Consider the following 24,100-nt stretch of genomic DNA (forward strand, 5'->3'; position numbering starts at 1 on the left):
TTCATAAATAAACTTAGGTCCACTTTAGATAAATCACAAAAAGCTATGGGTATCTTCTTGTGACTTATCCAAAGCAAATTATATAAAATGCAAAAATACGGAATTATGGGCAGTGCCTTATACTAGTTTAAGTCATATTTGCAAAGAGACAGCAAAGGGTAGTCATAAAATGAGACAAAGGAAAGTACTCCTCAAAATGGGGAACTATCTGACAGAGATTACCACAAGGATCAATTCTAGACCCAACAATTCTTCTTTTATACATAAATGACTTGCCCATAAATATAAATCATCATTCAGTTTCATTCGTTGATGAAACATCAGAACTGATAGAAAATAAAAGTGCAGAAGAAATTCATGAAAATATCATTAAAACTCTAGAAAATCTAGGTGTATGGTTCCATCTAAATGGCCTAAAACTAAATATTTCAAAAACATAGCTTGTGTAGTTTAAAACAAAAAAAAAAAAAATATTCAAATTATTTGAATAAATGATATTCAAATTATGCACAGAAGCTGGAACTAAACAAAGTAGAATATGTTAAATTTTTAGGAATGCAGTTGGACAGAAATCTGTCACAGTCCTCATATATAGACTATTAAAAAAGCAATCTGAACAGCCTGGTATTTGAAGAAGGTAGCATACCATAGCTACTTTGAGGCAATAGTGAGACACGGCATTGTCTTTTTGGCAAATGCTAGCAATTTGACAAGAATATTAAATTTACAGAAAGAAATCATAAGGAACATGTGTAGTGCAAAGTCAAGTGAATATTGTCAGCCACTATTAAGAGACCTAAATATATTAAGGGGACCACACCCTGCCTATCAAACCCATGTTAATTTAGGCAAGTATTTGACCCATTTGTGAAAAAAACTATTTGATGCAGGACCTTAATACTTTTACTGTATGTTACATGATGCTGATAGAGTCAATTGTACTAAAATCTACTTTATCCATTTTATAGTTTTTAAGAAATACTTTTGTAAATTTGTTGTTGTTGTTGTGGTCTTCAGTCCTGAGACTGGTTTGATGCAGCTCTCCATGCTACTCTTATCCTGTGCAAGCTTCTTCATCTCCCAGTACCTACTGCAACCTACATCCTTTTGAATCTGCTTAGTGTATTCATCTCTTGGTCTCCCTCTACGATTTTTACCTTCCACCCTGCCCTCCAATACTAAATTGGTGATCCCTTGATGCCTCAGAACATGTCCTACCAACCGATCCCTTCTTCTAGTCAAGTTGTGCCACAAACTTCTCTTCTCCCCAGTCCTATTCAATACCTCACCATTAGTTATGTGATCTACCCATCTAATCTTCAGCATTCTTCTGTAGCACCACATTTCGAAAGCTTCTATTCTCTTCTTGTCCAAACTATTTGTCTCCATGTTTCACTTCCATACATGGCCACACTCCATACAAATACTTTCAGAAATAACTTCCTGACACTTAAATCTATATTCGATGTTAACAAATTTGCCTTCTTCAGAAATGCTTTCCTTGCCATTGCCAGTCTACATTTTATATCCTCTCTACTTCTACCATCATCAGTTGTTTTGCTCCCCAAATAGCAAAACTCCTTTACTACTTTAAGTGTCTCATTTCCTAATCTAATTCCCTCAGCATCAACCGACTTAATTTGACTACATTCCATTATCCTCGTTTTGCTTCTGTTGATGTTCATCTTATATCCTCCTTTCGAAACACTGTCCATTCCGTTCAACAACTCTTCCAAGTCCTTTGCTGTCTCTCACAGAATTACAATGTCATCGGCGAACCTCAAAGTTTTTATTACTTCTCCATGGATTTTAATACCTACTCCGAATTTTTCTTTTGTTTCCTTCACTGCTTGCTCAATATAAAGATTGAATAACATCGGGGAGAGGCTACAACCCTGTCTCACTCTCTTCCCAACCACTGCTTCCCTTTCGTGTCCGTCGACTCTTATAACTGCCATCTGGTTTCTGCACAAATTGTAAATAGCCTGTCGCTCCCTGTATTTTACCCCTGCCACCTTCAGAATTTGAAAGAGCGTATTCCAGTCAACATTGTCAAACGCTTTCTCTAAGTCTACAAATGCTAGAATCGTAGGTTTGCCTTTCCTTAATCTGGCTTCTAAGATAAGTCGTAGGGTCAGTATTGCCTCACGTGTTCCAATATTTCTACAGAATCCAAACTGGTCTTCCCCGAGGTCGGCTCTTTGTAAATTTATCAACAAAAAATATTTAAGTTTCTTCTGCAGAAAATATTTTTTGTGAGCTTCCTAATGGGGGAATATTAATAAATGTAGTACCAGAGGTGGCTTTTTATGTTGTGCAGAGTCTCTGAAAATTGCATTCATTTATCTATGATAGTTTCTGATATAATGGGGCATATGTACTGAAAATTTTAGTTTGTGGGAAATTGACTTTAAAGAAAAAACTTTTCAAATTTGTTACTTACAGTTAATTAAAACTGTCCTGCTGCATATGATGGCTCTTCTTTGGCCTATAGGAGGCCTTCCAGCTTCTTTTTCACCTTCCTGGATGTTTATCTTGCTTTCTTGGCCTTATTAAATGAAGACCTGTCTGCATCGGCTATCCTCATTTTATCACAATGTTGGAGCCCAATGATTGTATTTTCACCAGGATTAATTCCCAGCTTTTTCAGTACCCAACACTTTCCAATATTACCACAATTGATTATAATAACAGCATCATGAACTCCTAGTTTCATTGTATGCATGCCTACAAATACAGTTTTAGGAAGGTGGTTCCAAATTATGCTGTTGAAACATTCATTTGGGTTCTGTGTCTGCCCATGCAGACATTTCCTTGGAAGGTCAGGATGAGCCAAGTCTGTGAAAATAGGTTTAATTGCTGTAATGACAGCAGCAGGAAGAGAATGCTGGTGAGAATAAGATTCTCCAGTTACCTGAGCCCTATTGTATTTGCACCACGAATTTTCTCCTCATGGACACAATCCAAGACATGGCTTATCATCAGTACAGGACTTACAGAAGAATATGGCCCAAACATCTCTCTTCATTCCCTCCATATTTTCTTTATTTCTCCTAATTGCCTGCCCATAGTATACCTGCAAGTTTTCTATTTCAGTTTTAGTTAACCGACCGTATCCGGTCAACAGTTTTCCATCTTCTAATTTTTTTTTCCTTTCATATCAACAGTTAGTTTTCTTAGCCTTGTTCCCAAACGTTTTTGAACATGGCCTACACATTCTATTTTGCTAATAATGGCATCTCCATATGGCTTAGAGTTCACCACATTGTTGTATGCTTTACTGTCACCATCACCCAAATATTTGGTGTACCGTACACCTCTTGTTCCTACAGAGTGATGAAGTATTTGTTGTAATCCATGAACTTCCATACCACCACTTGTTCCTCCACAATTAGCCACACAATTGTGTTCTTTATGGTCATTGACTTTACAACATTTGCAATATTTAGACATTATCTCCACATATAACACTTACCGCTGTCTACATTCATGGCAGTCACTACTCCATTCAGAGAAGTATGTCCTCTTTTTCTGCCAACTTCCATCTAGTGCAACTGCAATATCCGAACATCCATCATTTTCTTCCACTGCTTCCCTAGCAGCCAGTTTCATGCTTTCCTCACTGACCTCACATACAGCTTTCTCTAATATTGCAGTCAGTTTTTCAAATTTATTTGGTAGTTATTCATCACTGAACAAAATGTTCTCCCTGTAGCCATGCCTTTGCCAATGGATCGTAAGGCATAAGCTAATCTAGTATTGACTTCATGAGGGCGACTTGCATCTGCTTTTGAAGAACTCATAAATGAAATAACATCTGAGCATTTAGTGTAAATTAAATCCAAAGCAATTGCTAGGCCTTTTCTCCCACTGGCACTCTCACAAATTTTCACACTCTGTGACTCACCACACTGTCTACATTGTACAAATTTAGAAATTACATCTGATAATATTCTCAAATTTGTAATAATGTTACTGCACCCCTTGTCACTTACAGTAAATTCGTTGTAACTCTCTTGAAATGGTGAGAGCTTCTTTGATGCTGCACTTGTTGAAGAATTACAATTAGGGACATCGTTGCAAGGTGACATAACCTCTTGTACAGAAAGCTTTCTAAACATGTCTCCTCTAAATTGTCATTTCTTGAAAATGCCTTTATGTTTTGTCATCTTCAATAAACACAACAAAAAACATGTAAACAAGCACTGCAAATGTAAGTATGGTAACTACTCGCAACCACACTTTAACAAAACCAACTGTGTGTATGAAAGCGTGTTGTCTACAAACAGCAGAAACAAAAGAATACCGACCGTTGCATTCCAAGGATAGCCAACACACTTGGGAGTAAAAAAAAAACCCTAACGTGCAATGTAGGGGATATAAAGATCGAAAATATATACAGAAAAGTGGGTGACAGAAAAGTGGGCGTGGCACATAAACACACGTAGGAAAATGCAAAATCTTTTTCAGAGTACTTAAATAAAACCTTTAATGTATCGAAATATGATGAAAACCAAAAATCGATTTTTTTCAACGTGAACCACGGTGTGGTCCCCTTGAGTGTTCACTCACTGTATTTGTATGGAATAATTCTTTTCACAAATAATAATCCAGAGTTGTTTGATCCAGATGACTACCGGCATGGATATGAAACTAGAAACAAAGAAAGTTTCATGTTTCCTACACATAGACTCAAGGTTTTTGGGCAGACCCCATAATATGTCGTCATTTATTGCATTTACGGGCCTTTATGCCTACAGCAAAGTAAAAAGGATACAGAACATAATATAAAAAGAAGGCAAACAAACTGCACATTATAAAAATTTGCAAAGTTACACATTACAAAAAGAAAAAAGCACCAGTTAGTCACAGTCTCAGTATAAGAAACATTTATTGCAGGTGGTGGTACATTGCTGTCGGTGTCGGTCCCCAGCCTCATCTTGTACTGCTGTTGGCTCCATTTGTTTTACTATTGCCAGTACCTGAGCCTTCCATTGTGTCCTTGGTCGTCCCTGTGGGCATCTCCCAGCAGATTGGGAAAGAAGAACACAGTTAGGGAGGGATCCACCAGCTCGGAAGATGTGGCCAAACCACTGTATCCTCTTCTGCACCGATATTCGTCCGATGTTTGGTAAAGGTCTTCTTTTGTTCTTTGTTCCCATTTATCATCAGTGGGTCCATATATCTTTCGAAATACCTTCCTCTCGAATGCACAAATTGCTTCTTCAGTTGTTGAAGTTTCCCAGGTTTCACAACCATATTAAAGTACAACCATACTAATGTCATCTACAGGCGAATCTTGGGTTTTAGCAAAATCAGCTGAGATTGAAATAAATTGTTTAGGCTGAAGAAAATGTGATTAGTGTTTGTTATTCGCTGCTGCACCTCTTTCGTCTTTTCTCTTTTATTAATCAGTATGTATCCCATGTATTTGAATTCTCTTAGTTGTTCAAAGGCATGCCCATCAACAATAATGGAGGGCAGAGGAGCTTGATGTTGCGAGACGATGAGATATTTTGTTTTACTCTCATTCACTACCAGCCCTATTTGTTTCGTGCTACACAGGAATCTTAAAGTGTCAGCACTCACTTTCTCCTGGGTGTTGCCAAGGATTACAGCATCTTCAGCAAATGCCAGGATTGTGTCTGTTCTCGCCATCTCCATATGTCTGTGTCGACCAGCCTTGCGGCTTACTTTTTCTAAGGCCAAGTTGAATAGTATTGACATCAATGGATCTCCTTGTCACAATCTATTTTGAATACCAGGTGGTCGTGATAGTTGGCTGCTGAACGTTACTTGGCAGTTTGATTGGGAGTATCAAGCTGCTATCAGTCGATGTATTTAGGCGAAATATCAAGTTCTTCTAATGTTTTCCTTAGCATAGAGCAGTCAGTGCTGTCATATGCTTGTTTAAAATCAATGAAATGGAATGAAATGTTGTGTGGCTAGGGCCTCCCGTCGGGTAGACCATTCGCCTGGTGCAGGTCTTTTGAGTTGACGCCACTTCAGCGACCTGCGTGTCGATGGGGATGAAATGGTGATGATTAGGACAACACAACACCCAGTCCCTGAGTGGAGAAAATCTCCGACCCAGCCGGGAATCGAACCCGGGACCTTAGGATTGACATTCCGTCATGCTGACCACTCAGCTACCGGGGCCGGACTTATGAAGATGAAGTGTAGTTCCCATTGAAAGTCGAAAAAATGGTAAATATGTGATCAAGAGTTGACATCCAGAGATGAAGCCACATTGATAAGGGCCTATAATCTCTTCAGCCAATGGTTTCAAGCAGTTTAGGGGCAGCATTGTAAATACTTTGTACCCGATCCCAAATAGTGAAATCCCGTGGTAGTTGGATGCTTTTGTGGCATCTACCTTCTTGAAGATAGGACATACAGCTACACCCTTCCATTCTTCAGGAATTTTTTCCACTGTCCAGATGGTAGATATCAATCGTTTCAGTGCCTCCGTCAGTGCTTCACTCCCTAGGCGTAGCATCTCAGCTGTGATACCACTACCATCTGGAGCCTTGTTGTTCTTGAGGGCCTTTAGTACAACACTGATTTCTTCCTCTGATGGTTTAGGGATTTCCTCTCTACCAAATTGGACCCATATCTAAGTTATCAACACTGTTGGGCTGCCATAGTCCAATAAACACTCGAAACATTTTTTTTAAATTTTTTTTTATTTTTTTATTTTTATTTTTTTTATGTTTGTCTGCTCTAATGGTGATACCACTTCACCAGTCTCACTCGTTAAAACCAATGTATGTTGCTGGTACTCACCTCTGGCAAATCCTAAGGCCCAGAAGAAAGACCATGATGACAATATATCGAGACGAAAATATGCACCAAGTTAAAAAAGACGAATTTTCAAAAGATTGAAACTGATTCAATAAAAAGAAAATTATATAGCACTCTGGTGCCAAAATGCTATTACTCTATTGATGAATTTTTTTAATGATGATCTGACTACTGGAGCAGGATAAAAATTAATAGTATACATATTCAGATATTTTATAGTTCTAGTAAATGTTGTATTCCAAGGGCAATCTATTATACTTACAAGCTTGACAAGCCTCCTGTGCACTAAATCAATGATGTAACATGTATGTTATGAGACAGTCAAATTCTGATCCTTATCCTGAGATCAGTGAGAAACTTACCATCAGGATGGATGGTCACAAAGTAGATGAAGTTAAGGAATTCTGCTACCTAGGCAGCAAAATAACCGATGACAGATGGAGCAAGGAGGATGTCAAAAGCAGACTAGCACTAGCAAAAAGGGCCTTACTGGCTAAGAGAAATCTACTACTATCAAACATAGGCCTTAATTTGAGGAAGAAATTTCTAAGAATATACATTTGCAGCACAGCATTGTATAGTAGTGAAACATGGATTGTGGGAAAACTGGAACAGAAGAGAACAGAAGCATTTGAGATGTGGTGCTACAGATGAATGTTGAAAATTAGGTGGGCTGATAAGGTAAGGAATGAGGAGGTTCTGCACAGAATGGGAGAGGAAAGGAAAGGAATATGTGGAAAACATTGACTAGGGGAAGGGACAGGATGATCAGACATCTGTTAAAACATCAGGGAATGACTTCCATGGGACTAGAGGGAGCTGTAGAGGGCAAAAATGGCAGAGGATTACAGAGATTCGAATACATCGAGCAAATAATTGAGAACCCAGGTTGCAAATGCTACTCTGAGATGAAGAGGCTGGCCCAGAAGAGGAATTCGTGGCGAGCTGCATCAAACCATTCAGAATACAGAATTTCTAAATTCCGTTGTAAAGGCACAAAATATTGAAAATAAATTTTTGTTGCCCCCTGGAAGCCATTAGAAAGACAGCTTGCAACTGGGAGCATGACCATGAACCAGGATAACCATCTAGTAGATAGATGACTCAGTTTCAGTGAATTATGATCAGGATTCAATTTCAATGAGTTATGAACAGAGATTTAATTAAAGATTATACAGTAGTTAGAAATAGGTGTATGGGTTGCAAGCTATAAAAGTAATGAGACTGACTTACTTGGAACTATGAGTTTTGTAGTTTTTACATGTCATAGTTTTAAAGTTGTCATGAAGATGTTTTTATTTAATTTTTTTCCCCCATTCTTCATAGTAGTTGTGGGAGGCCTATACTTGAATACCTCTCAGCTCATCACTTTTGAATTTTATTCAAACTACCAAAATGACCCCTTTTGAAATAATTCTTAAGCACTAGGGAAAAAAAGTAGTCACAGGTACTACTTGTGAACAGGGATACTGAGAAATCGCAGGAATGCTATTTAGTACCATAAATTCATTGATGTAAATTACTGTGTGACAGGGAGAATTCTCATAGTGCAGCATCCAAGATTATGCAGTGTCTTTTTGCACATGTATTTTTTCCCCTCAACATTAAAAATAAATAAATAAATAAAAAAGGACCAGTCATTTGAATTTGGTTTTGAACAGTCTCCCTTTCCTAAGATGGGGAGAGTTTGCAATATGCTGCTCCCAGCTGTGCATTACATGATATTTAGGTGTAAATTATTTTTTGTGTCACTCAAAATTTCTGAGTCTCTCTGGAGGTGGCCCTGAAGAGCAAGACACACATTCTCATGATTTTCCTTCTGTCCAATTCTGATGTTCCCTGGAACACTCATTGCTTACACTTTCCCCAAGTTCACACTGTGTGTTAAAATTCAGTGGCTACCAAACACGTTTAAACTTTGATCATTCATACCATCTGGTTACTATCAAACCTCATAAGATACTTCACTCTTTCCACATTGTCATCCATTCTGGAGGTTAAAAGTCATCCCACACAAGCTTCATTTTCCACCTCTTCTCAGCCTACCAGAAAGAACTTGTACCCTCTGAACACTTGGACCCTGGACAAGGAATGTTCTCCACAAAATATCTGTAAATCTCAGTAGCAGTTTCACCAAACTTAACCAAAATTTGATAGCAGAGTGTGTTGCTTGTACCTCTCATGTTCCATATTGATAATACACTTAACAAGCACAATTATGCTTCAGATGATCTCAGAACTCTTCCAGCAACTGTAGCAAATTCAAACTAATATTGAGTAAGGGCACATTTCAGCCTAACTGCTGGTTGGAAGAGGAGGAGGAGGAGGTGGAGGTGGCAACAGCATCATTGGTTCGTGCACATTGTTGCCAGTCTCATTGCTTTTCTAACACACTTTCTAAGTGGGAAAAATCATAGAGAAGAAGGAAGAAAGGCAGAAGGTTTCCGGAAAGAAGAATACAAAAATGCATGTTAATATTAAAATTAATTAATTGATGTGTCAGCACGCTAAAGAGGCTGTGAAAGTACTGTCAGTGTTAGGTGATTGCTAAGACATCTATTTGAAAATGGGAGAAAATAATATAGTTTGCATATAGAAATAAACAAAGTTTTGGAAAAAGCTAAATATTGAAGGAAAGATGGATTTTAGTAAAGGAGGAATTAACAGAAGGTTAGGATATTAGTGTTCACATGCCATTGGCAGTGCTGTTGGTAGTGATGGGAGACATCCCAGGATTGTCTTAAGTTGACCAGGAGAAAATCAAGAAAAGGAAGAACAATAAACTGAACATCGATTCTTCGATTTTGGAAAAGCAGTCACTCCAGTTCAGTGTTGACAATAATTTTTTTACTTTAGATATTAAATATATGTCAACTATAACATGAATGTTCATTGCTGTTCTAAGAACTCCACACAAACATCAGAAATACATTACAACAGAAATGTCATACTCTGGCATACGTGAAACTTGTTGGTAATTCCTTGTTGTACTGGTAATTCCTTGTTGTACTAGTTGTTTAGTTGCTTTTAAAGTTAGTTTTAATGTAAACAAGTTGGATTAAATGTGGCAGAATTGTGGGTCACTTTTTGATGATGTGATGTAATTGAACAGATAAAAAATCCGCTCACTATGTGGCAGGAGGAGAAAACACACGAAAAAAAGGTTTTACTTATATAAGCTTTCGAAGCTAGTGGCATCTTCTTCTGGCAGAAGGGTTAAAGGTGAAGGACTGGAGAGCTTTAGGAAAAGGGGCAGAGTTTGGAAAAGTTGCTCAGAACCTCGGGTCAGGGTAGACTTACTGAACGGGATGAGAAGCAGTCACCCAGAACCTTGGGTTAGGGTAGACCTACTGGTCAGGATGCAAAGGAAAGTCTTTCCTTCTCATCCCATCCAGTAAGTCTCCCTTGATCCGGGGTACTGGGTGACTTTCCCGAACTCTGCCCTTTTCCTAAATATCTCCAGTCCTTTTCCTTCACCCCTCTTTCCTTCTCCTTCAATCCTTCTGCCGGAAGAAGGAGCCACTTGCTCCGAACGCTTGCATAAGTAAAAGCTTTTTTTTTCTGTGTGTATCTTCCTACTGCCACTTGGTGATTAGATTTTTTATTTATACAGTTACATAATACTGTATATCAGTTTGAATATGAAAACAGAAATAAAGTATCTTTTAGTGAAATACTCAGAAATGCAGTTGTGTTGACTACCAAAATTTGAGAGTGTCATAGATACTTGTTTGATGGACGCTTTGAGTAGGAAGTACCGTTCAAAGAAATTAATTGATTTCCCTAACTGACCCAAGTAACAGTGGACTACATACAGTGGTAATAATGAAAATAAAGACCTGCTCTATTCCAATCTAAACTGGATTTGTTGATTTCCTGTGGCGAGTGTTACGTTCAAGTACTGAATAGTGAGAATCTGGAGGTGGAGTTTGCCATTATACTTTTTTTGCCATAATATCTGGCACTGTTACGGCATGTGAACAGGATTTATTGTTATGAAGTCCAGTACCAACATGACCCTGAATTTGGCACCAAGTGCAAATAGCCTGCAGTTGGGGAGAATCATTTCCCTGATTGATGGATGTGTGAAGGACTGGGTTTTGGCATTTCAAATGTAGTAATACTGAGATCACAGAGTGACTTAAGCAAGCTACCAGGTAGCTTTTGTTGCTGTTGGAACTATATATGGGCTGCAAGGATGCAACTTTTCTGGTAATAGTGATAAATGAGTGGATCAGACATCACTGAATTGCAAGGTTATTGGATCAGCAGTTGGAGCCAGTTTTCCAAGAAACTGAAAAATCATGACATCAAACAAAGATTAGCAAAATGCTCTCTTCAATTCGGAATTTGTTACTTTGCATGTGCTGAAAATTAAAGGCATAATGAACCCGAGAAGTTAGTTTGAGCAGTACAATACTTTAGTAGGCATGGTCCTATTGGAAGTGGTATGTGCTTGTCTTCATATAATATTTGAACTGTCTTACTCAACCACTTGTAGGTGGACTTAAAGCTCAATGGTGGACTCCAAGCCACAGTGCAACTTGTCATTTTTCATAATAACAGACATTCCAAAAATAAAAAGAAGTGATAAGTGACAATACCAGATAAGTAAAGTTGCTATTCACGATCTAGTGGAGATGCTGAGTCACGATAAGCACAACAAAAAGATTCACACAATTATAGCTTTCGGCCATTAAGGCCTTGGTCAGCAGTAGACATACATACATTACAATGTAGTTTCAGCTCTCTGAGACTGCAGACATGTGTGCAAGTTGTGTTTGCATGAGTGTGTGTATGTGTGTCTACTGCTGACAAAGACCTTAATGGCTGAAAGCTATAATTGTGTGAATCTTTTTGTTGTGCCTATCACGACTCAGCATCTTTGCTATATGGTGAGTAGCAACTTTCCTTCTCTGGTATTGTTAATTCCATCCTGGATTTTCCATTGTTTGAAGTGATAAGTGACTTATAGAAATCCCGACACCATCTGTGGATGGAACCCCAGACGTTTGGATCCACATAGTCTGGTGCTCAACCAGTCAACGATGAAGAATTGCCGTAGTTGGTGAATGTGTGATTCCCATTCCACCGCTGTTTTGCTAAACATACTGAATGATGTAATAGAGTTACGGAGCAGCCACAGTTCTGGCTGTCGTGAAGTTGGGTTGACAATGTTTGTCCATGTACTCCTTTAGCAGTTGGGACTGCTGTTTATGCAGTTGTTGCTAAATTACATCTGCTGTTGATGTCTTTTCTCTTGCTGCCTGATGAACTGAAGGCTAGCAGGATACATGATTTTGTTACACATGGAGAAGTTTCTTAATTGTCCTCACCACTTCTACGTCTTTTCAGCATGTTGTTGCTTCAGCCCCTCATAATAAATTACACTCGACATATACAGAGCCTAAAGATGCATAATGACAACTAGACTTATTACAGTCAAGTCATCTCCAGTTAGATACAGGCATGATGGACAATCAAATTCAGAATATTTCTATTCTAATCTTATCATGATATCTTAAAAATTTATATACTTTTTCATAACAAATACAAATTCAGGGAATACTTTAGTGTGGATAATGTGAACTTATAAGGTGTAGTATATCTTTTAAGATACAAATTTTAGGAAAACTATTTATGTGAAATTAGAATTGCCTACATTTATGCATTTCTGTAAGCTGTGATCTTGTTGAAACAACAACAGGTTACAGCTGAACAATCAGTGTATATATAAAAGCAATTATAGTGGAACTTCAATTTTACGTTCACTGATTTTAAGTTTTTTGCTATTCCACACCATAAATTTGTAGCCCCTGTGAAAAACCACGTAAGATCAATGCTGAACATTCCCCAATTTTGCATTTCTTCCTAGTAAGGTTTACCTCAATTCTAAGTACTTATTCCAAGTCTAGCTTGATTTCGTCCTGTTTCCTTCTTATTGAAATTGGATAATGTGACTGAAGAAGTTATTAGTGGCACAAAATACAGATGGTTCATACCATGCGTGGTGGGGGATTTAAGGGAGTATTTTAGATCGTTATGGATAGGGGAGACAAGAGAGGAAATGCTGACGTAATCCAGTCAGTGTTGCCAGCACAACTTGTTATGTTTAGCTTCACCACACAGTTATGATACAACTACCATTAGGTTGCAGTGGTAACTGAAAAACAAGACAGTTGATGCAAAGTGTTCTGGACCGAGCCAATATGTGATGAAGGGGTCCAGCCACCGCCTTTTCTTGTGCCACTTATAACTCAAGTCTCACATTTTCCCACGTATTTCACATGTATTGTATTCAGCAACAGTATCAATCATCAACCTTTTAAATTCAAACACTTAGGCTCGAAGAATATGCTTGGTCATAATTAAGGAAATGTCACCATTTCTGGCTAATGAACTATTATTGGCTGGTGACACCCAATAGGCAATGTAACTGCCACACCACACTAAAACACGTAAAATGAGATCACCTACTGGATATGTGGATAGGGGGTTGCCCTTCGATGATGGGAGTGCAGGTAGCTGTGAAAGCATTTTGTGAAGTGTTGAAAAAAATATACTTTTCATGCAGATGATGTGGAATGACAGACACGGAAATTGAAAAAGGGTTTTGCAACAGCACATTTTAAAGACTTTCACATTCAAATTTGACACTATATAGTTGCAACAACTACATACACTACTCATGTATATACTTTGCACCACATGCACCCCACACTGTAGATCGTAAAGATTGACAGCAGTGATAGAGGGCGTGAAGCAAAACTGTAGCACCTGAGCTTTCTTTCAAATTTACATTTTACGCAGTTTACAGCAATTCACTGAGCCAACTTCTAAGAAGTTTGTAAAATCAGTTGGGGAAGTAAACTCATTTTTTCATATCTCTGTTTCTCCAATCAAGCCTAAAGTAACACAGTAATGGTGATGAGCAGATGAAGTACAGCTCGTAAAAAATGCATTAAACAACAACAGCAATGGTGCCAAAGTTTGTCATTAAGCAGATGTTCGCATTTATGCTTATGGTTTAACCACGTAACTGCTATGATGTTTTTGGTTTAATTCAACATGTTCATCAGTTTTTGCTTTTTTCTGGGTGAGCACAAAGGATGATCTCTCAAAAATGTGCGTTTTGGACATGTAATTTGTGGTCATAGCATGTCCAAAAACAGCTCCATTACCTTGTACGCAGATACCAGTTTCAATTTTTTGATAGGTTTTACTTGCTGTTATGAATCTTTGATTTTTTTAAGATCAGATGAAATTCATTACCACAGATTTTATACAAAGTATTGGAGAGGACTGCGATTTTTTAATCATGTATGCCAGTTACACGTATTTTTGCTTATATTTTGTGGGGCTTTAACATTTTTCTCGATTCTGCATTTTTCTCAATTTTGTGTTTTTTAACTCTGGACCACACGAAAACGTAAAATAGGGGTTTCGTTGTGTTGTGTTGTGTGTGTGTGATTGTCTGTATCTATATACTTTTGTTCTGTACAGTTTTTTGTAAGGACTTAATTTTTAGGAAGATGTACCACCAACGCCCAGGATGCGCATGAAACCTGATCCTCCCATCAGCTCAGAAGAAAATGCACCTCGTGCCTACAAACGTCAGCGTACTGAAATGCCTGTGCAGAGTGTTATGAGGACACCACCGAACACATCATCTCGTGTCATGTCACCAGCACCACATCCGGCTCCGCCTCCTGTGACAACTCAGCCTCCAACACCAGCCCAGCCACCGGCGCCAGTACAAGCTCCAGTACCGCCTCCAGCTTCAGCCGCAGCTCCCAATCCAGTTAGTGTTCCAAAAGTAGCACCACCGAGTCCCGAAACCATTGCAGAAGAGTCACTTCCATTTGATATGCGCGATGAACACAGACCGAAGGAAGAACCAGCTGATTATGAATCAGACATTGAAGAAATTGAGTGCAAAGTGGTACAGAGTAGCAGCTCTCTGAACCAATTACTGCATGGAGAGAGCAGTATGCTGAGTCAGGGTTCTCCACAGAGTAAGTATTATCACTGACATGTCATTTCATATAAGAATTAAATAATGTTTGTTACTTGTTTCTAGCTTTTTTTTAATACAAATTTTAAAATTATGCATACTTCTTGACTTTTATAACCAGATAGTGTTGCTCTATCTCATAACTGACTGTTATTTTACTTTCTGCTTCCTTTTTTTGCCTGACAGGCAAACGCATAATGTAGTCCATTTTCCTGTTCCTCTGGAAGATGTAATACTGTCATAGATGGATTGGTGATGTGTGGCCTTACATTGTCCTTCATTAAGTAACCCTAGGTATTTTTGTTAGTTGTTAGTCTCCTGGAAAAGCTTATGGTATATTGTTGACATAATCGCTAGAAATTAAGATTTGGTGGAAGTATATTGATCCAATAATTTACATTGCACTGATTGCACACTGCACTCCTGTTAACATGTTGTGTTGGGCCTTTTGATATAACTGATGATGATTTTCAGAAGCCCAATGTCATTGTTATGAGGATTCATGTTCTTCAGTAAGTGCAGCCATTCTTCTTCTGAAGAAAAGAGCATTTCAGGTTCAGCCTCTCCATCATGCACATACCGCAATATCCATTTACAGTACTGACATCAAACATTACTTTATAGGGTTTCAGTTTTAATTTGTACACAGCCCTGTCAGCAGATGCTACTGACATACAACTCTGAAGTGCTAAACTATTGAAATGTTTCCTTGGGCTTGTTTTTAAGGCCACTGCTAGCTTAGATACTCCAGCTAAAGGCAATAGACTAAAATCCACCTTACAGGGAGGAGGATATCTGCTTATCAGAGCCTACCTGCTTTATATTGGTTCCTGTGCAATGCTTGACACAGCATGTGCTTCACATATGAATACCTTGTGTTATTGGTGAATCAAAAGCAATGTAGCACAGTTTTCATTGGTGTATGTGACTTTTTCCTTAGAGGCCATTTTAAGTTGTCTTATACACTGGAGCTATTGTTTTTACAAACCTTGTAAACCATTTATAATGTATAGTGGACAGTTATGCATGTTATTCATAACAGTCTTGTATATAAAATTCCTTTCATTATGTACCTCAGCTGTATGTATCGTGCAGCTCCGGCATGTTTTCTGATACCATTCTGTTAGGTTAGCATCTCTTTATTTTGTTCACTCTTGGAATCCAATAAGGAATTTCCTTGGCCCATCTATCATACATTCTCCTTGCTGCGTGTGATGCCTGCCACAATCTCATTTTAATTGCAGTCATAATTCTTTCTTCCACTCCAGTCTGCTCTCTGACCCACTTATTAGTGCTCCTCGTATTTCCTGTACGGGGTATATATGAACCAGCGCAACCAGGAGAGCCAGGAAAAACGTGGAAATTTTTTCATCTGGTGAACACCTGGGAATTTATTCATCTGGGAAAAAATCGGGAAAAACCCAGGGATTTTTTAGAATCTGAGAATTTTTCATTGTTTTAGTTTTCATTTAAATTTTTGTAATTTTGACTGATACAAACTGATACTCCAAAAAAGCATATTACTGTATCCTGCTACTGTAGAATAATACCGCAGCAGTAAAACATGAATGAAAGAACAAAACTTAAACTGCAAAGGAAATGCGCCATATAAAACAATAAAATGCGGTGCTCATACAAGGGACTGCCAACAACAAAATGTGTCAAAGGCTTCAGGAAGACTATGCAATGCTTCATAACAACAAATTGCCTCCAATGAGCTCGATGTCACAACTGCTTACATTAGATTTGTTTGAGTAGTTAACGGGCGGGCTCATGCGAATGCGCAGTTGAGTTGCATATTAGTCGTATCTTGTCCCATTTATGGCTACAGAAATGTGAGCAGCAAGAAGCCAGATGCTACCCGGAAAAATTTTACTGGTGCGCCCAAGCTGCCAGACTCATGCATGCACATCAGGCCTGGATCTGGGGGGGGGGGGGGGGGGGGGGCAAACCGGACTATGTGAACCATGTGGCAATTTGGGGGGGGGGGAGTGATGACGCCAAATTCATATTCTTGAGGAAAAAAATCTTGTTTCGCAGAGTGTCTAGCATCCAGCACACGTTGGTCTATTGATTATTCATATGATTTTGAAACACATCCCTATTGGTTTTTGAACACATTATAAGTTGATTTCTGAATGAATCATAAGTTGATTTTTGAATGCGTGCTTAGTGTATGTGATGTCTCTGCCAGGGGAATCCTCGTCACATCTGGAAATAAACTTTCTTGCAGACAAAAAGGGACAGAGCTATACGAACTGAGCAGAATAAAGCCGAACGGATGAATGCCAATCACTGTTTGTTTATGTGGTTTGGAGGAATATTACGATTCAAAATTTATACAAAAATTTTGTACCACTACTTTTCGATTGCAAGCTTCAGAAACTGGAACGTATGAATGAAATGTGGAACTATTTCCTGACATGAAGCTTTTTGCTTGTAGTAGGCCAAATAGGCATTAGATATTGTCGTGTTATAAAAACGACCATTATTGCTAAGTCAGTCTCTCTTATTTAGTGGGTGTTACAATTGCTGCAATATTAGAAATGCCTGTTTTATTTTATCTAGCAGACAGTGACAAAATAGATGTAATCAGATCGAGAAACCACACCAGTCGTGAGTACTATTTGCATTAACAGCTTTTTAAGTATTAGACGATGACATTTCGATTTTTCATGTAGCAAAACGTTTGACGAACTTTGATGACGTAATAGATTTGTTTGCAGAAAGGTAAGCACGCCATGTAAGGCTGTAGCAAGATGAAAGAGAAAAAAATGCTAGGACCCAAGGATTGAAGAAATGTGTACTGTCTTGCTCATCTCTTGTCTTTACTGATTTTATGTATTCTATATTTAATTTTATGTCACACAAAACAGCAAGTTATTAGCTAATAGGCAATCAAGAGTGCAAATTTTCTGAAGAGTTCCTATTCTCCTGGTTAGAAATGATCCCATTCAGTATTAATTGCAATTTTTTTTTGTAAGAGGGGCAGGATGTCAAACCAGCTGACTGGGAGCAGTAGAGGCACCAGAGGACTTCTAATTTTCACTGTCCTGAATATAGTTTGATGGCATCCACTACAAAATATACGCGTTTTGAGTCCCACAGAATGAAATATAGTGACATGCTACACAAGAATGCTGTGTGAAGTGGTGTGGCACTGCACTTTAGCACAAGACCAAATAACATGTCTTACGTGTTATCTAACACATGTTTTATGTATCAGACTCTTCAGAAAGATGTGTGCTACAAAATGAACTTTTTTTTTTTTTTTACGTCCTATCTCAAACGCTCAAGGAAGGGGAGGGGGGAGGAGCCACTATCCAGTCTTGCCCCAGTTTGGAAACATCATAGACCTGGAGCCGATGCGCAGAGCAGTCTGCGTTATAGTGGGGAGGTGGGTAGTCTCCACGTGACCATTGTTTACAGTTAGTGATTTTGCTGTTTCCTCGTCATTTACTGCTCTCACGTCAGATGAAAGCAAACCGAATTCCTGTGGCCAGGAGCTATCAAGTAAATTAAATACATTAACATAACTACAGAAGGCTAAAATTTGTTATTAGTTTCTGATTTTGTTTTATTTCCACCTTTCTAACACTCAAGCATTAATCACCTTGCAGAATAATGAAGTTATTTTTGTTGGTTTGCTAAATAAATTGGCTTTTATTAATCTTGTCCGCTGAGATAGTCAATTTATTTGAAATGAGATGTTTAATTCCACACTATTGGCTAGTTTCAAATATTCGCTGCGTTTCAAGTGCACATTTTCATCTTTGAGCACTTATGGCATTATGCCATAATAAAGAACCAAACATGAGATAATACAGTACTCATAGTCCAAGCAAAATTTGCATCCGGAATACTATATAGGAAACCTTAATACCAAGTCGAGGCCTACTTCAGTGGGAATCTGGACATACGAATTTGCACTTTAACCCAAATTATACTTTTTAGTATGGTTCATGGAATTCTGATGCTCTTAGAGTATCCTCTGATGTCTTGTTTCTTTTATGACATAATGTAAGATCTTTTAATGTTTTACATCTACGAACATACGGGCTTCCTACATCATCGTAGCTGTGCAAGCGCGGTAATGCCTGTTATCTGGCACTCTCTGGCAACTGTTGAAACAAACCTATTTCTAACAGGTCACAGGGAAATGTTGCGAACTGTGGTTTGAAAAGCATTATTTTCAAAGTAAATTTCCCTTTACGCAAGATGGACTATTGAGAGAATGTACAATGAATTTCTTAAATCACAGAGCATTTGACTTTCGTTTAAAAATCAACTCTTGACGAGCGATTTAGAAGATTTTCAAGGCCAGAAGATTAGACATTTATGTCGTTATTACAGATTTTACTGTAACATTTGTGTGACGTATCTTAAAGTGTAACATGTGCAAAAAAGATCATTATATGTGAAAGCTTAGCTTCTCTTGTAGCTTATTAATCTTTGAGACAAATATTATATGTGAAAGCTTTGCTTTTCTTGCAGCAGCACTATGTATATTTATTTAAACCATTAACTTTTTCTGTTTTTCTGTTTGTGCCACTCAGCAGTGATGTTGCTATTGGCTGAATACATAACGTGTCCTATGCTCTGAATATCTGCTGCTATTGGCTGGCGAGATCACGTGATATGAGCTATGACTGGCTTACAAACACGCGTCAATGCTTCAGAAAGTAACATGCGGTGTTTGGTGGAATTCAAATTTATACTTTCGTAATATGAAAATATGCACCGTACATGCTGCTGCACATTAAAGATCTTTCCAAAACATGTTTTTACCCCTGAATTTCATTTTCTAAAGTTCCGGGAAATTCTACGTCGCTGTGTAAAACAATAACCATTCAAAGGACTGATAAATTTTACAGTTCCAAGGGAAAGTATACTGTCACTTAACATGGAGGAAGTGTAATTTCACCCAGGAGAGAGTGTATTCTTAACCTGTAAATCCGGGAAAAGTCCGGAACTTTTTTTTTCCTTGTCCGCTTATATACCCTGCTATAATACCTAAAATGCATTGTTCCATTGCTTGCTGAGCAACTTGTGTCTTTGAATGGTACTCCCATTAAAAATATGTCTTAATTTAAAACTGGCTTTACACATTGATTTTAAACTTTCATTTTGATACACATTGGAGGCTTAGCCTTGAAAATCCTATTTAGTTTTCCAAAAACATTCCAATGGTATAGTGGTTAGCACACTGGACTTGCATTCAGGAGGATGACGGTTCAGTCTCATGTCCAACCATCCTGATTTAGGTTTTCCATGATTTTCCTAAATCGCTTCAGGCAAATGCTGGGATGGCTCCTTTGAAAGGGCATGACCAACTTACTGTAGTCCATTCAGGGTTGAATAATTATTTCTCCACTTTTCCTATTATGTTTGTTGAGGTTTTGAACTTTTTTTCCTTCATAGCCTTGCTGGTTTGTTCATTGTTATTTTTGTTGTGGTACTGCTGGATGGTACTGGAACCACATCACAGGTTAAAGATTGTTGTAGTGCTATATTCACCACATACTGATAGGCAGAAATGGTCAAATCACAAAGCACAATTGCACTGAGTTGATTTACTGCTGATTTACCCACAAGTGGATTTTCTTTGGCACCCGAATCTTCATATTACGCTATCAGTTGAATTAAGAGGAAAGCATAATGTTACATTCACAGCACTATTTGGTACTTAATCATTTGTTTCTAAAAGATCCACAAGTTCCAACAAACAGTGTACATCATTCTCTGAGTATAAAATGACAACATATTAGCCTTATGTCCTTCTGGGAGGGAGGTTCAAAATGTCATTGAATAACTATATATATAAAAACAAAGATTCACAGTATCAATAGTAACTGGTAATGGCGCCTTGCTAGGTCGTAGCAAATGACGTTGCTGAAGGCTATGCTAACTATCGTCTCGGCAAATGAGAGCGTATTTTGTCAGTGAACCATCGCTAGCAAAGTCGGTTGTACAACTGGGGCGAGTGCTAGGAAATCTCTCTAGAACTGCCGTGTGGCGGCGCTCGGTCTGCAATCACTGATAGTGGCGACACGCGGGTCCGACGTATACTAACAGACCGCGGGCGATTTAAAGGCTACCACCTAGCAAGTGTGGTGTCTGGCGGTGACACCACATAGCCCACAAGGCAACGTCAGAAACTATCAGGGGAGAACGCCGCATAAAAACCAAAAGTGCGCGCGCCTCTCCCTTCTGAAGAACCGTATCGGACAATCACGACAAGCATTTCGCTAAAGAGCTGTTTCGTAAGAGAGCTGAGAATTGGCAGCGTCGTAGCAAGTATTTGTCAACACTGTGAGAGTGCATTTACTTCCGGGTGTAGCCCGGCATTACGTCGCTAAATTCACTTGGAATTCGTTTTTCATATCAAAGACTCATGCGATATAACCCACTGTAAGATGAGACACTTAGAAAGTATATGTAATTTCTGGACTCTAAGAACGGCATTCTTCACATAAGTAACACTTGTTTGTGTGTTAAATGTTGCGTTTTGAGGCTCAGGCAATATCGCAATGACTATAGCCCGCCTGTTGCTGCCAGTGTGTCGTTAGCTCAGCGATTCCATTATGCGTTGCGATGCTGGTGCTATATGAAATGGCAGTTCCAATCTCGGTGAAGGCCGCTGAACACAACGTTTTATTTTCCATTTTAACTAATGGGGTTGCAAACTGCTAAATCTGAAGAATGCCTTTACACATAAATCTTCTTGCAATTTCGACTTAGTAAATTATGTTAATATCATGGATATCTGCTTTGCAAATGCCAAGCTGCTTCACTGCAAAATAGTTTCTGAAAAGATTCAGACCTACTGTCAACGATTCGAATTTGAGCTTTGTTCGTCATATGGGTCTAACATGTCAGGAGGCTGTTTATTAAGTGAACATGTTGATAAATATAGTTCCTCTTTGGTTAAATTTTGCAATAACATTTGACTGTAGACGTTTGCTGACACCGGCGTTAGCAATTCCTTTCCATTTTATGAAACCTCAAAATCGATAACTTTTTCTGGTTTATATCTGATGACCTTAACTATCACTTCCGACCAACGTTAAATACTTCATGAATCCATACATGGAACTCCAAATGTGCAGTGTTCCTGCACATCTACAGAGCATGCATTGGAACGCATTCACACAGTTTATCGCATAGACTTACCATAAAGAATGAAACAAAAACTATAATACACTTTACGCCACAGACGCTCACTCTGGCTTTACGAAAACATCCGAATATTGGCCAAAAGTTGCACAAATAATTGACTTTGAAAGGAAAAGAAAGAGGTATGAAGCATTTATAAATTCATCGAATGTAGTGAGGTGGTTTAATTTCGTCTATGTCTATAAAATTAATTTCAGACCGTACGCAGCTCTTGCAGATTAATGTAATACAGTACCCATCTACTAATCAGGGTGTCAGTCTCTGTTGCTTTCGAATGAGAATGGAAATCGTAGAAATCTTCTATGGAGCAACATTTAATAATAATAAAGCGTTTTAAATTATCAACAGCGATGAGCGATAGCAGGCGCTTTCGATAAAGAACGGGGTGTGCAGCGGCGCTGCTGTCGCCATGGCCGCTGCCAGTAGCTAGCAAATGGATCCCGGAGCTTTGCCGCATGGGGCGTCCAGAGGAGGACACTCTGCAAGAAATCTGCCGCAAAATGGCTGCTGGATAAAAGTTTGTTATCGGTGTGATAGAAAGTGAAATAGATTGAATCTATGTTACCATTACATTCACGTCTTCAGCATTCAGTTGGAAGAGGCTATAAAAATTTTTGCGCCAGCTAGTTTCGATCCACAGACATTGTAGACAGAAACAACGCACAGTACCACTATACCACGGGCGTAAACAGTGTAGAGCTTCACTTATATGGGACAAGACTTCCTCCAGGAAGTGCCGCAGTCTACAGTGTTGCCAGATTGTGCAGATAGCCGGACTTAGAGAATTAGCGAGTTGGCCAGTTTATTTGTCCCATGTAGCGATCAGCGCGGACTTAGCCTCTGCAGCGGCCGGCCGCCGGTCGAGTTTTATGTCAAAGAGTGTACATCCACTGCAACAGAGGTTTCAGAACAGACTGACTACAACAATGCCACACCCAGCAATAATGTACTTCTCCAGTGCCACACCCAGCAATAATGTACTTCTTTATTGACAATAAACCTAAACATAAATGGGCATATTTATTGCTATAGAACAAAAGCAAAATTTTCTATTGTTTAATAATGCATTATTAAAAATAAATAAACTAAATGAATTTTGGGTGAAAGTGGTAACTAAATATATGTCACAATTAAATTTTATTACAATGAAACAATAAACCATTTAAATAGGCAACAACCATAAGATCAGTTGTAGGGTAATGTGAATTATTTCCTCATTTTCAAAAATTCGACGTTCACCATTAATGGATTAAAGTTAAGTATTCCACCAGCTACGTCCGTTTTTTCTAAATTCTAATTTCCTTGTCCTGTTCCAGACCTCACGCCAGCCTGCGTGAGCTAAAACGCGTGCCTTTCGGCTTTCTCTAGTAACACGGTGTTGGCTCTCCTGCCAACCACAACAGGCTAAGTATACATTTGAGGCATTCAATTATCATTAATCCAGAATGAATTAAGTTTCAGCTTCCGGCGTGGAAGAAGGCTGTTGACGCCGACATTATATCATTACAACGCAGGGAAAGCAAAACAGATGATTCAGTGTTTCTCATTCAGCATAAAGCATGTGAGATAATTCTCCGTAACGTTCATAATCATCTCAGAATACAAACGAAGTAAAAATACATCGAAAGCTTATTTTAATTGAATACATTGTAAGATATCAAACACTTTGCATCTCAGTGTTCGATGTGTCCTCGTGCAATCTTTTGCAGCATACATGTAGAACGTCATGATTACCACGAGAATGAAGAAATATGTTAGTATGGATGGAAGCAAGAAGAGAAGCAATCAACAAATATTCAATTCCACATGGCATTCATTTCATTTGAGATTTAAGAAGAGGTAAAACGGGATATTAATTTCCTGAACACGAAAGATATGCCGCACATATGGACAACGAGGAAGTCTGTGCCTACATAAGTTTCTTCCTTGAAATGTGTATGCTCTATTATATACTAAGTAGCCTGATCATTGTTTCCGTGATGTTACCCGCTTGTTTGGCCCCTAAAGGATGAACAGATTCCAAATGCATGCCTCTGCATGAAAGTGGTTGTTCGAACCCTTCCTGAGTTGTCTTTTGTGTATTTCTTGGAATTCATGATGCAGACC

The 24,100-nt window shown here is 38.5% G+C and overlaps 1 protein-coding gene across 9 annotated transcripts in view; it reads left to right on the plus strand.

Moving 5' to 3' along the window:
• LOC124803419 (broad-complex core protein isoforms 1/2/3/4/5-like) overlaps window positions 1–24,100 on the plus strand; it is a 335,956-nt gene that overhangs the window by 65,681 nt on the left and 246,175 nt on the right. For all 9 annotated transcript variants that reach the window (XM_047264605.1, XM_047264613.1, XM_047264643.1 and 6 more), the window contains exon 4: window positions 14,333–14,819. In XM_047264605.1, the coding sequence (XP_047120561.1) occupies window positions 14,333–14,819 (487 nt within the window). The remainder of the gene's footprint in view (window positions 1–14,332; window positions 14,820–24,100) is intronic.

The sequence above is a fragment of the Schistocerca piceifrons genome, chromosome 1, assembly GCF_021461385.2.
Source record: "Schistocerca piceifrons isolate TAMUIC-IGC-003096 chromosome 1, iqSchPice1.1, whole genome shotgun sequence".
Taxonomy (NCBI): Eukaryota; Metazoa; Arthropoda; class Insecta; order Orthoptera; family Acrididae; genus Schistocerca; species Schistocerca piceifrons.